Genomic DNA, 14549 nt, shown 5'->3' with positions numbered 1-14549 from the left:
ATCTCCCGATTGCTACTGCACATACTCTGGCTCCAAATGTGCAAGATGTCAGTGTTCGTATTTGAAACTTTAGCAATAGGAGAAACATTTACCCAGCCAGAATCAAAATCGCAATTACTGCAAACGGACTCACTATTTAAAGGGACTCTTACCTTTGTTGCATTTTTACACTTTTTGTGGATAAGGTTAAATTGGTATTAATAAGGTAATGACACTCTAAAATGCAAGACAGACCCACCAGGAGTTAAAGCAAACAATTATTTCACTCTCGTAATATTTAGTGAAAACTTCAACCAATAAAATTCTTCGGACCGAAGGACCTTATTGGCCGACAGACCTGTCTGTTTGCTGCATGGAAACAGACAGGAAGCCCGTCTGCTTCTTCTGGCGCATTCGGGCCCGCGTCATCAAGGCGCGTCCTCAACTATAGGGTTTGTTTTGATTCCACGGCAGACAGTAGCGAGTAGCGACCGTATCGACCGTAGCGACTGAAGATGGCAGACCAAAGTGGTCCACGGCGTACTGAAACAGCCGCTCCCAGGGGGAAAAACAAAAGAAAAAACACCGCGGATGGGAACGAGGGGGTGGGGCATTGGAGGAAGGCGGGATGATTCGAATGTGCTGTAATTCTCAAATGCAACAAAGGTAAGAGTCCCTTTAAGCAGAAACAAACAAATGTATTTCTCAAATTGTCAAACGGTTTGTTTTTTAGCAAAGAGTTGTCAAGCCAGTAAGTGGTGACATGGATCAAGAGTTGATCACAGAGGGAAGATGAAGGGTTCATCTCCAAAATGTTATATCCATTTACAAGAGAAAAATCATCAAGTTCAAGTTCATTCAATATTAAATATTTAAAGGATCTAGTCTTTCTTCTTGGTTCTTTCTTTATTTTGTCTTTAAGCTAATTAGCATGCGTCAAAAAAGTGACATCAATCACTTTGGACACGTTGATGAAAATATAGATGTATATATTTTTTGTAATGCTGGATACGTCATTTTGGAACAAAACTCTTCGTTGTAAACTGTACCCTGGTGGGGATAATGCAAGGCAGCATACAAATGCATTAGCATTAAAAAAGGCAGTCTGGCTGCAGAAGCCAGAAAATAAAACAAATTAAAAAACACATAAGTCTTGTATGGTAAAAATGTCACACTTTACAGCACACACGCACTCGCACTCACTCACAAACACACACACACATGCGTGAAGATAATCGCGCAAATCCAGAATCATTCTTGCACACTGGACATGTCACAGACATATCTGGCATGCATTTTTAGAAGAAAACACGTTTTGTTAGAAATGCTTCAACTGGTCTTGAGATCTGATAATTTCTTTATATACATAAATTAACAATAAATATAGGTAATGTTTATATATTTTGAAATATATATATTAAATAATGAAATATTCTTATATATTTCAAATATATTCATAGAATTCTTTCTAATTTGAAACATTTTTCAAGAGATATAGTCACAGTTTAGTAATAAAACAAGTAAGAACACAGGTCTCCCTACTGGTCTGGCTGCAGCATCCCTTTTTCAAAGAAGAATAACTCCTTCTGGCCTTTTGTTCAGGCTACATAATACATTCGACTTGATTAGAAAGATGAGGAATAACGTACTGTATGGAATCGAACACTGAGGCAGGGGCAACTGATCATGTGAACTGTGTATGAAGGTAAAAATACTGGTTTAGGTCTCAAGCTATAGATTCTACTTCTAAATATTTCACCATTGCGCTCTGACAGGGAACCAGCCCTGACCAGGCAGCAAGCCTCCAGCTACAATACTTCCTTTGCTTTTCAGTTGTGGCGCGATACTGCACTCTGATTGGCTGGAGGTTTATTAAAGGGACGCTGCAGCGAGGCCCTCTTGGGGACGATTGGTTTGGAACAGTCGAGAGAGTGTAGAAAGCCATTAAGACTCGAAAGGACCCCCCCTCTTCTTAGACTTGGTCTCTCATCTTCTTCTGTTCTTCTTTTTTGACACACATAGACTGGAACTGGACCACATTTACACTGACTGAGGAGAGCTAGGTTGTCTAAATGCATGCAGTAGATTCCCTTCGTCCTCTCTGCTACTCTCCTGGTCGACATGGCTTACAGTAGGGTGCACTTGGACATACAGAGAGTAAAAGAAAACGGTTATCCCACAAGTTTAGAGAAGAGACTTGCACCTTCCTCCAATGCCTCAGTGATGTTGGGGACACCTCAGTTCCTGTGTGTGATAGGGGCACTTTCTGTCAATGACTTCCTCCTCAGGGGGTTTTCACCATCTGTGCGCTGGTTCCCCTCGGTCCTCTCTTTGTCTCTGTTGGACCAGCTCACCGTTGGTCCTGCTCCTCGCTCTGACTCGCTGCTGCCTGCATTCTGGTTCACAAACAAAACAGGTCCTATATTGCACAGCACGCCCTCATGGCCTCGTGGTGGTGTGTTAGTGGTAACGACTTCTCTCCTCTTCAGCATCCGAGCTCAAGTCATTTAAACCGATGCCTCTCTGGAGGTTCAATAAAGAGTCTTTCATCTAAAGAGGAGAAACAAGAAGAAACAACAACTTGTTTATTGAATTTAAACTGGCCAACAATTATGCAAAACTATTCTCCCACTTCCTTTAAGATAATGAAATACATCATTTCTGCCAGGTGATGCAGATCTGCAAGTGGCGGTCATTGTTTCTTACATGACATGTCTGACAGTTTTTTAACAGCTCTCCTGAAAGGGGCATTCTAGTATTTTACAACCTGGGCCCTAAATTTATAAATGTCATTGTGTAAATGAATCATACTTTTGGAATGAGATCAGTAGATCTCCTCTGCTACAAAGTATTCTTATGGTGTGTTCACACCTAAATGCACTATTTGTGCAGCGGGGTTATTCATGTTAATCGTTTGTAAAGCTTGTTATACACGAATAAACATAACCGGGAAGTATTCCCCTATTCTCTGGAACACAGGACTTCTGGCTGAAGTAGTTGCATTGTACATGAAGTAGAAACAATGAGAGAAGCTAGCGGAAGAGGAGAAGTACTTGCTGAAGTAACCACAACTACTGCGGTGTAAGTGTGGTAGAAACACCAGAAAAGCCAGCGCCGTTGTGTGTGGGTCGAGGAGCCCACCAGGAAGAGCACACAGCTCAGGGACTTTAACCGGCTGCTTCAGGAGCTGTGTCTGGAAAACTGTCGCTTCCAACACTACCTGAGGCCAACCAGTGACTTGTTCGATCTCCCATTCTCAGGGCTCATTGGCTAATGCGATATTGAGTCAAGCGAATCTGACACCTGAGTTAAAATATTTCAACTCGAGCATCATACGCAATTCATGCAGTTGGAGAATCGAAATTTGCATCTATTGTGACCCCCAGGGCGAGAGATGCAAACATTTGTTGTGAACACACCATAGTAGCCCAGGTCATAATTATTCCCGCAAGAATTTGGCCAAATGTAGCACAGAGCAACTCTGAATTTGGTCTGAATGATCTGATCTCACATGACTCCTCAATGTGACCTGCGTGCGTTGACACGTGTAATTAGAGCTGCCCACTTGTAACCAGGTCTGGTCATGGTCTTGTGTCTAAGTACCTGGTCTAGTAGCACCACTGACGACTTTATAATCTCTCTCCACTTCTGCAGCTCCGTGTCATGGAAACGCTGCTGCGACTCCAGGAGCTGGGCCCACTCCATCTGCGTCTGAGGCAGTTTACTGAGGAACACACGCACAAAAACACACACACACACACACACACTTAGCAACATTGGGGTGCAGCCCATGAAGCATGGCAACAGGCAGTTTGGTCAGTTGTTTTAGTGAGACCAGAGCTATCAGGGTAATTTTAGAAGGTCTGTGTTCCTGTCCAACATGTCAACTGCCATATGGATACAGTTTAATGTGTATTCAACAGCGGCAGGGTGCATGTGTGTGTGTGTATGTCTGTAACCAGGGTTGAAGGTGTATCGGTGCCTGTGTGTGTACCTTTCGTGTAGCCGTAGACCCTGCCATGTTGTTAAGGACTGTGCTGAGTACTCCAGCATCCACAGCTTGTAGAAGAGCATCATGTTGAGGAACACCAGCAGCACCAAGCTAAAGAAACACAGCAAACGAGTCAATCTCTTTGCACTGCGTTAAATTCTACTGTCCTCAATTAGCTGGTATGTAAATGAAAAGAACATTTAAATTGTAATGGGAACACATTGTCAATATATGCATATCGCTATGCTGGCTAATCTGATATTAAATGTACCTTAAACAGATCCTATGGATGGCGATGAAAGGAGAGGAAATAGAACAACATGAAGACTTTAATGTTCAGTCTACACAGACACCACAGAGTAGACTGGAGCAATGGATGAAATCATGCAACAAGGGACTTCGAGAAATGTCAACGTGACACGAGTATGTGTGTATTCTCGTGTGTCATGTCAGCATGTGTATGCAGGCTTCTCTGTGTGTGTGTGTGTGTGTGTGTGTGTGTGTTTCTGGGACGTACACAAAGCTGATGATGAGCAGCAGTTTGGAGACACTGTACAGCGCGAGGCCGCTGGACAGGTGATGGTGCTCTGGACTCTGGTGTCTGGTCTGTGTGGATCCTGCCACTTGTTTGATCCTCTGGATCACTTCGTCGTCCGTCGGCGTGGTAACTGGGCTGAGCGCCTCGTCCAGGTGCTGGCTTCGCAGGTGTGGTAGCGGCCTCTTCTTCCGCCTCACGGTGGAGTTCTTCACCACCTTAGCCGGAGAGAGCTGGTGGGTCTCGGTGAGGAACTCCTCAAGCTTGGACAGTTCCAACTCTGAAAGGGGAAGAACACAGTTGTCATTTAAAATGATCTTCATTCCCCCTCAGCTCCCTTTAATAGCAGCTATAAATACTCTTCTTCTCTGATCCAAGTGTTGGATTTCTACAGTTCAGCGATACTGTTATCTCAAAAAGAACTCACTAATTGTGTCTCTATTATCTATTAAGCAGGCTTCTGACGAATACATCCCAACCCTTCTCATTGGCCCCTCTCATCAAAGCTACGGCCAAATGACAACCTGACAACAGCTAGAAGACTTGACCTGCTCACTAACTTCTCGGTATCTTCTCTGCGGTCATGGGAAGTGTGAGCACTGGGAGGGTGCTGGTCTGTTAACAGACTAATCTTTACATCCAGTCTGAATCAAACTTTCAGACAACTTCATGTATTGATGACTATCGGGCGAGAAGAGGGTTTCAACAAATGAAAGGAAAAGGGTTTCAGAAACCATTTGCCAACCCTCCCTTTTACTAAATTTAATTTAGGAATCAGAAAATGAGAAAAACTGTCAGAACAGAAAAACTAACAACAATTTACCAAGACGGCGGAAGTTTTCTTCCAGCCCACTCCAGAAGTTTTTCTCTATGAAGCCTTTGACCAACCCCCACGGCTGTTTTCTGTAGCGCAGCTCCGTTGATATCCTGAGAGAGAGACAACATTGCTATACTGGATATTGATACAGTCTTTCGGAATAAGATGTAAAAACAGGATTCAATTATGAGTATGCATGTGCTGTACATATCTGACCACGTCTCACTCACCGTAACCGACACTTGTTCTTGGCCACCCTGGTGAGCATGTAGCGGTTCAGAGTGTAGAAGTAATCGTGGTAGGGCACGTCATGCGTGATGACCTCAGCATCGATGATGTAACACTCGCTCTCATGACTGGCTTTGTACAGAGTCTGACAGATGACAGAGATTATGTTGAGTCTTTAAATCACATCACATTTTGAAATACATAAACAATAATAATAATAGTTCTAATAATTTCTAATAATAATAGTTTCTTAAAACTGCTTTCAGACATGCACAGAAGTCTGGATAATTTACTGTATCTGGGAATGCAAATGTCAGCTGCTACAGATATTTTTTATAACTTTTCCTGCCCCCCCTCTAGTAAATGATCCGGGTAAAATATCACAGTGAGTCAATTTCTAACAGGAAAATTTACAAAATTTGCATTTTGTAGTTTGGCTTTTTTTTAAGCTATTGTATTAACATGATTCTTGCTGTTCTTGGTTTGTACCCTCATGGTTGAATGCAATTGAAATGAAATTTTCCTGGTGTGAACGTGTCTGACCCACATAATCTCCTGCTGCGTTCGGGCAAACTTCACGTCTTCATTTCATGAGTCCCTGTCTGAAAATGACTGAACAGTAAAGCTGACTGTACCTGAGTCTCAGTGACTGTGGCTGTTTTGGGGGCTAGGGGGTTAGACAGAGAGATGGTGTACATGATCTCTCTGGTCTGGTTTCCAGCATCCCCCTTCTTCCATGGGTGGTAGACCACATCTAAACGAGGAGATGGCGAGACAGGAACATGAATGATTTAATAACCACTGCAGTAGAGCCCATATTTATGCTTGTGCCATCTCCAGAGTGGACAGATATCAGAGGTCACCTGCTGAAGCATTGCAAACACAAACCTGAAAACCGCCGCTGGTCCATGAAGTCACTCATGAACTGTGACTCAGTGAAGAGGATGTCATACAGCTTGTCCACGCTGAACTTGTAGATCTCGTTGATGTGCTGCCTGCCATGCAGATCCTCATGGAACGCCTGGACCTCACCTACACGTCAGAGTGAGAGATGCCGGTGAGGTCAATAAAAAAAATCTGACCGCCTGCTGGATTACACTGATACATGTTTACAAGCATTTTGAGCAGTTTACCCTCATCGTGTGTTTCCGAGGAGTCGCTGAGCTCGGTGGGGATGTCTTCGTTGTCGTTGAAGTCGAGTGAGGGTGAGGGTACAAGACCACCAGGCCTGCTGGTATCGTAGTTCCTCTCTTCCACCATTAGGGGCAAAGCCAGCAGTTCACCATCTGGTAAGCAGTCTGCATATTCCTCTGCTGGGAGGTCGAACTGGGTGAAAGAGGGAAAGGGACACTGATGACACTAAAAAATGTTTCCATTATAAAGCCTGTCAAGCAAAGTGCACCTGACCTCTGCAGTGTAACTGTGTGTGTGTGTAACTTACTGTGATGGGCGTGTCATGGTTGCCTGGGCTGGGGATGGTGCTGTTCGGGACTACGCTCTTATGAATGGGGAACGGGCTTCCGTCAGGCTTGGCCTCAATGCTGCTCTTAGACAAGCTATCATTGTTGATCTCATTCTCTTCAATGGGAATCTCTTCACTGAACCTGAAGGCATCAGAAAACAGCAAGAGGCAAGAACTTTACTTGTGTACTTATCGCTCAACTTGGATGACACAAAACAGGAGCCACAAACCAGCAAGATGACTTCACTGGACTTCAAAATGCACATCAAACTTTAAAATCAAATTATACTAGGCTAAGCAAAGAGTGTTTATTCGATTCCGTGTGACGTTTGTAAGTTTGATTTGTGTTGCTGTGATATTTTGGTAATAAGTTATTTGAAAGTTAATGTTAATAATGTTATGATCTTCACAGTCTTTCTTTGCATGCAACAAACTACTTTCTCTAATTTGGCACCAACACACACACACACGCATATCTCCCCACACATCTCTCTGACCCCCGCCACATGTCGCAAACATTCCAAAGGGAGGGAGGGGGGTCCCGTTATCTAAATAGTGACCTGCCGCCTTTTTCAAAGCACGCTCACTCACAGACACACACAAACATACTCACATACATCTTTATCTAGTAAGTACATCTTTAGCAATTTGTGTTTTTATACTTTATTATCTTCACAATAAATGTTTTTCTTTCACAAATGTTGTTTTCATTAATGTTGCATAATTGTGAATTTTGCCAACCTCTACACGGTCAAGAACTCTATATCCTTCAACTTAGCTAACTATCTATCTATCTTTAGTAATTTAGGTTATAGTTATTAATTTAATTGTTAATCAGAGTTTCAATTTGTAGTTAGTACTCTTATGAGAGTTAATCAATATATTGGTTATCTTTTCCCTTCCTTTGAAGGGCGGTGCCCCGAGGTAAATTTATTCAATTAAAGTTATTATTTAAGATTAATATATTGAATATTAATATTCAATATCTTTTCTGAGAACCAAATTTATTGAATGCAGAAAGGCACACCAGTTAATGGTATCACGTTTAATGTATCAATTGCACAACAATAGATTATGTGTATGCTTGTATGAACCAAGCATGTGAGTATATTTGTTACAGGTCATTCCAGGCTCTCTTATTATTTTGTAAATGGCTAATTGGGTAATTGGAAAATTGTTTAATGCGGTAGCCATGGTAACTAATGCTGCAGCATAACCAGACCCACCCCATGGTGTTGAAGTCGTCATCAGGGGGAACGTAGTCCTCATCATCACTGGTGAGGCCGAGCTCGTTGCCATAGCACTGATGTACAAAGTGCCAAAGTTCTTTGGGACACAGGGGCTGCAAGAGACGCCAATCAGACAATCAGACTGAGGGGACGGGAAAACACTGCAGTAACGTAGGTCCCATCAACCTACTGTATAAGATGAAGATCAGACTTGCTTACCTTGTCGAGCAGTGCGTTCTGCCACAGTCTGAACATCATCATGTACGTCCTGTCCCTGGCTCCAAACGAGGTGAAAAAGTGCTGTGAAGAACGACAGGTCATGTCTCAATTAACTTCACCATAGAAGAAAAAAAAACAATTAAATAAATTATTCCTGTTAGCAACTAGCCTTTGTACCTTTGTACCTTGGTACCTCAAGTGTCATTAATCTGAGTCACAGTCACTTTTGCGCATATGTTTCAGAGGAGAACCTTTAACTCTTATTCACTTCCAATCTGAGAGAGCGAGGAGGCAAATAAGACATTTGCTTTCTTGGGCGAGGAAAACTGCAGCGCAACTTTTCCTGCCAGTCCCCTTGTAAAATGTCCGGAAAATATCTGAGTGAGCCCATGTAAAAACATAGCAGAAAAAAATTGGCGCGCGAGTAGTTGTGTTGATGACGCTTTTAACAGGCGAGAAACAATCCAAATATCTGTAGAAAAATATGTGATTTCCGTGGAATTTATAAGTCATGTTCTGCCTCCTACACGCACTTGTCAGGCCCCAGCCCTCACCTGCATGTTCTAGAAATGTGCCTGTTGAGAAAGCGTCGGACCTGACCGAATCTCCTGCTACGTTCTTCATATGTGAAAGGTTAACTCTGGAAAATTCCAGGACCCAATTTCCGGGACATTTTCCAGAGTTTATGACTGAAAACAAGATTTGGAGTCTTTTACCTTCTCAGTGTCTGTGCAGACCTGGATGGCGTTGGGAATTAGGCGGGCAGTCTTCTCTTTAGTCATTGAGCAGATGTCCTTTAACCGCACTGTCAGCTACATGCAAACACAAAGCACATGCATATGATTGTATAATCACACACAAATAATAGTTCAGAACGCGAACCAGTGCTGCCAAAATGAAAACAAAGGAATGCAGAGCGTTTGTGAACGTACCAGAGTTTCCCAGCGGAAGATGTTGCTATAGAAACAGATCCAGTTCTCAGAGAGGTAGAGTCGTCCCTGCAGGAGGATGTCCCGTTGAAGAGCACAGGAATAGTCTGGGACACGAAGAATATGCAAACGTTCAAATTACATCAGTGAGAAAAAACATCATTAACACATGCAAGATATTCATCAGTGGCATATTCATCAATACACCAGACATAACAGACTGCTAATATTCAATCAAACGTTCTCTCTAACATGTACATAAACAATTCAGCTGGTGGCGCTCGCCTCACTGTTGCACACAAACCTCACCGCGGTGCATTCCCACTCTTGTGTGTATAGGCTGTTGACAGGCTGTGAGTTCTCCATTACCAAGTCATACTAAGGTTAGACACAGATTTACCAGAGTTCTTTTTTTCAGACAAAGACAGCATTCATCTGAGGTTTTGGAAAAATCATGCAACAACTAATTAACTAAACTTGGGACGCTGAGAGCTTGTTAACAGGATAATGCAAAACTACTCAACCGATTTCCATTACAATTTAGAGTCAACAGATGTGTTTGATGACAATGTTTGCGCGTTTATGTCTGTGTGTCGTGCAAGTAAGAGAGAACGAGCGGAGTAAATAAGGGTGAATGAATGAATTGCGGATCTAGACAAATGAGAGAAACATTTCTTTGGATCAGGGCTGGTAGAAGAAAATAACACCTTAAAATAAGAGTTTCCTCTGTAAAACAAGGAGTTGAAAGAGGGAAATAATGTTTAGTAGAATGTGTTGCTGCTTATATTTTTCCTTGAGGAAAGTGCGGAGCTAAAGACTTGAATAGAAATCATTATGTGGTCGTCAGTGTGGATATTGTTGCCGCAGACAAATCAACGTATGGATACTGAGAAGAGTAAAAATACATTTGACTCAGTGTGAAAGTTTAGCGGGTCAGAGAATGTCAGCTGAGTAGTTGCTCCTCACATGCGACGCAGGATACATTTACGAGAGAATGTGACCACATGTGTCCCGACAACCACTGATTGTGATCAGATCTGGAGATGCATTGGGGACGCATCTTGGTTTGTCAGCTAGACGTGCACTAGCTGACTACTTATGATCATATCTCTCAGGATGGATGGATGTTAATAACCGGTCTGAACAGGGTTTTAGAAACTTCAGTCAATGTCTGTTTATCTAAGTTATGAGTGAAAAGATAAATGGTGAAAATCCGGCATGACAGCAGGGGACTGATATGTATGAGTGTGTGCAATGTGGTGCAGATCAAAATAATTTAAATAAGTTTTCCGAATGTAGTGAATTTAAAAATGGTTTCATTAGGGGAATGTTGGGCCTTAGCCGAGGTGTGGTTCTAGTTGTTTTACACTGTAAATGAACAAATCTAGACACTACTCCAGGAATGTCAAGTATCTGTGTGTGTCACCTCTCTGTTGAGGAAGGGTGAATAATTTTCCAATGATTAACGAGTGTGTCCACTCACCCACAATGAGCCTCTCTGTGTCGGGGAGCTGCTTGAAGAGTTTCCTAAAGTCCTCATTGCGCTGCTTGTATGTCGGGCTCAGCACCTGCAGGGAGAGGCAGAGTCAGAAACATCCCCACACACACACACACACACACAGACCAACACACGCTTCATGCTCTCTCTCGCTGGCTAACAAGGTTATTTGTTTTCGTGAGATCATTTTGTAAAAACCAACCACAGGTTTGATGCATTTCAATGTGTGAGAAGTTTTGACAAGCGCTGGCAATGGACGTATGGTGATTGATGTCAAGCAGAGGCATGTGGACCGACTAATATGAAGTCATTGATGATTTGAAGCGCAATTCCAAACGTCAGCCCGCTCCAGATCATTCAAAACGCATGCTGTGGAGCATTTACAGTGGAATGAGTCACATTCTCTGATTTGCATCACACACCAGCGTGTTTCGGACAATGAGGCTTCTGTTCAGTGACCAGGGGAAGAACAACTGATGAAATCTCAAGAGTAAACAAGACCCTACACAGTGGTTTGAATAACATTGTCTTTCCAGCACCGGGGAATTCTATATGATCACATTTTCTCTTTAGCTTGGCTCTTTCTGCAGGCTTGATTATCGGCAGAGCAATGTGTAAAATCTTTTAATGTGCGGCCAGGTGAGAGCTCTCACTGACTGTGCCAGATGCTTTCCTTCCACAGGAAAGCCACAGGAAACAATAACTGCCAATAGAGTAGCACGATGTATAACTGAGACAATGAGAGAAACATTTCTTTGGATCGGGGCTGGTTGAAGAAAGTAACTTTAAAAAATAAGACTTTCCTCTGTAAAATAAGGAGTTGAAAGAGGGAAATAATGTTGAGTAGAATGTGCTGCTGCTTATATTTGTCCTTGAGGAAAGTGCGGAGCTAAAGACTCACATGAATAACAATTCTGAGAGCTTTTACTATTTTCCAGGAAAATTGATTTTCCTGCCAAAATCCAGAAACAACCAAAACACACTTAATGCTGTTTACACACCTAGTCACTCACACACAGTACCCTGATTATCACTCCAAACAACAGCCATCTGCACAGAGCTCTGGGAGCTTTCAAATACCTATGACTCACAACCAAACCACTCGCTTTTTTTAGTGGTGGAGAATTTCCACAGAAGTATACTTACAACAGCGTACAGTAAAGACAAAGCCTGTTCGCTGTCCCTAACCACAACATTTCCTAACTTCCCAACATTGTTTGGTCCGTTCCCCTCCTCACAACTTACAGCAGGGACGTCCTCAGTGTCCCACTCCGGATCCTGAAGGTCTGAGGCTGCCCAGCCCAACTCACAACCCCACTCCTGTCTAGCCGGACCCTGCAGAAGCCATCCTGCCAACGCCTCATCCAGCTCCAACACAGCCTCCCAGTCCGACATTGTGCTGTCCTAATCCAGCTCCACATTCATTGAGCCAGATCCTGAAAGCAAGTATTCCAAACTGGGGCCCCAGTGGATTCCCTCTCGAGGTTGGTGGACTTGTCAGTTACAGCAGATTTGGAAAATAAGAGCTGTTGAAGTTCAGCGGTTTGGTTTGGACGCTGCAGAATCCACCCCCCTGTTCTGGGTGCTGCTCCCCACCAGTATCAGAGCCGTGGACTCGGCATACTCTAGCCACATGATCCTTGTCTCGCTCTGTCGTACTCTGGCTCTCTCTCGCTTCCTTTCACACACACAGGGAGAGGAGTTACGGCCGTTGCCCTCTAGTAACCCCGGCCAACAAGTCCTTTATTATCATGCCAGTAGCTCTTTCCTTTTTTCACAGGCATACTCCTCCTAGTAAGTGTGTGAGCTCTGTGTGTGTGTGTGTGTGTGTCCTGTCCAGGTCTGAATGCCTTGTAATTACCCTGTTTATGACCAGAAAAGAATGAGGCGAGTTGACTCTGCAGAGAAAAAAGGACTAATACAAAAAGGAAATAAACAGGGTGGGCTAGAAGGAAGGAGTGAGTGTTTTGAGTTGAAGTATGCGTCAAGTCCGTCTTGCTCTCCTCTGCCTTAGTGATCGAGTTACAGAGAACAGATGTGAGCATAACCTCCAGTTACCTTCGCCTGCAAAACAACACCATCAATCTTTACAGTATCTTTGCTGTTTTTGCCTGTCACTGCTCGGGTTGAAGTGGCGGCCCACTGTAATTATTTATCTATTTGACTTTTATTTATGTGTAAAAAGATTCCTGGCTCAAACTAAGGTTCCAAAAGTGCTGACCCCTGAATAGTTTAAAGGTATGAATGCAAGCAGAGAGATGCAGAGATTGCAGCTTCTATTTTAGCTTCTATTTATTCTTAACTGTAGTATTTGAAGAGTCAAGAAGGTGGGCATAGTGATGGAGGAGCCAGCTGCGATAAAAAAACAAAAACACCAGGGTTAGTACAGCTCGTGTTTCATTGACTCCTGCTGGATGAAACAAATGTGCAGCCCACATATGCACACTCACTCCAAATCCATCTCTCCTCTGGACTGTCTCCCAACCCTCACTGTAAACCAGACACTGAAAGCTGAAAAAAAATATCGATGAGTCTTGGAAATACTCTTCGTCTTCTATCCTCTTTGAAAACAGTTGTGATCATTCACATACTGCTCTGACAAGGCTCTCACACACACTGGGTACTCCTTTGCATCATGTGGATGAAATTCCAGCAGAATGTTCCTCAAAATTACATGTGGCATCTTATGTTCAACAGTAATTGTTTAATCCCTGCCGATTTCTTTCAATTTGCGGTTATGAATGAAGCAAAGAAGGAGGCTATTGGGACGGAAGGGGATGCCCGGTGTTCAGGTGACAGTAGGACACTTGTGATGAGGTGGATACACAGACTTTATGGATCTGGTTAACTATTAACTTGCTAAACAAACATCAGGGGATGGAAGAGACTGGTACTGTAAACCAGGACGGTATTTTAGTGTGTTAAAGGAGGTGAGGACTGGAGATGTTTACATCCAGTTAACTGCAATCTCAGTCTTAATCTGATGAAAAGTCTCATTAAAAACATCGATCTGAGTGAATAAATGTGAATGGCGCCCCGTACACTCACTGCTGCATGTACATCAAAACAAATGCAATTCATTTGCTGTGTTAAAGCAACACTACGCAATTTGTCTTACTTAATAAGAGCTTCAAGATGTGTTTGATGGTTCTCTGACATGAAATAAGGAGGACGGAGCCTCTTTCATTCCCACACTCTTCACCAAGATTGTCTGTTCTTGCTCTGTCTAACTTTGGTGAGCGGATACATCCCCTGTGAGAAGTGTGCAGGTTAAATTGCCAGAATCAGGCTTTAGCAAATTCAAGGGTAATGCTGAACTGTAGATCAGTTAAGAAGACTTAAAGTCTTAAAAAACAGGGTTCATATTGAATATTTAGTGAGGAAACTTTTAATATAGGAATAATTCTAAACAGAGCTTGGTGTATTTGTTACGGCAGTAGCTCTGTTGGTTCAGAAAACCGGGGATCATGAGGACTATCCATTGTTGTTTCAGTTCAGTGAGGCTGAGGGGCTGTGTGTGGGAATGTAAATGGTTGAGCACATAGATTTCTCATCGATGTGCAATAATCAAAAACACATGATCTCCGCAGCAGAATTGATCAATGATGTCCTGCCTCCTGCATGCTGTGCCACCCTTCGCCTGAACGCTCCGGAGGTTTCTG

General features: G+C 43.0%; 1 protein-coding gene across 3 annotated transcripts in view; it reads right to left on the bottom strand.

Moving 5' to 3' along the window:
* Positions 1-1443: 1443 nt before the first annotated feature.
* The window catches only part of gramd1bb (GRAM domain containing 1Bb), a 79156-nt gene continuing 66050 nt past the window's right edge, over positions 1444-14549 (bottom strand). For all 3 annotated transcript variants that reach the window (XM_061073574.1, XM_061073572.1, XM_061073573.1), the window contains 16 exons: positions 10873-10957; positions 9393-9496; positions 9177-9272; positions 8461-8541; positions 8239-8354; positions 6992-7154; positions 6684-6876; positions 6439-6582; positions 6186-6304; positions 5553-5695; positions 5329-5432; positions 4488-4785; positions 4242-4253; positions 3974-4081; positions 3583-3703; positions 1444-2529 (listed from right to left, as the gene is read on the bottom strand). In XM_061073574.1, coding sequence (XP_060929557.1) covers positions 2440-2529; positions 3583-3703; positions 3974-4081; positions 4242-4253; positions 4488-4785; positions 5329-5432; positions 5553-5695; positions 6186-6304; positions 6439-6582; positions 6684-6876; positions 6992-7154; positions 8239-8354; positions 8461-8541; positions 9177-9272; positions 9393-9496; positions 10873-10957 — 1977 coding nt within the window. In that variant the 3' untranslated portion in view covers positions 1444-2439. The remainder of the gene's footprint in view (positions 2530-3582; positions 3704-3973; positions 4082-4241; positions 4254-4487; positions 4786-5328; positions 5433-5552; positions 5696-6185; positions 6305-6438; positions 6583-6683; positions 6877-6991; positions 7155-8238; positions 8355-8460; positions 8542-9176; positions 9273-9392; positions 9497-10872; positions 10958-14549) is intronic.

Source organism: Limanda limanda, chromosome 6 (genome assembly GCF_963576545.1).
Source record: "Limanda limanda chromosome 6, fLimLim1.1, whole genome shotgun sequence".
NCBI classification, from domain to species: Eukaryota; Metazoa; Chordata; class Actinopteri; order Pleuronectiformes; family Pleuronectidae; genus Limanda; species Limanda limanda.
The sequence above is the reverse complement of the archived record's forward strand: the minus strand, read 5'-3'. Positions and strand labels throughout refer to the sequence as shown.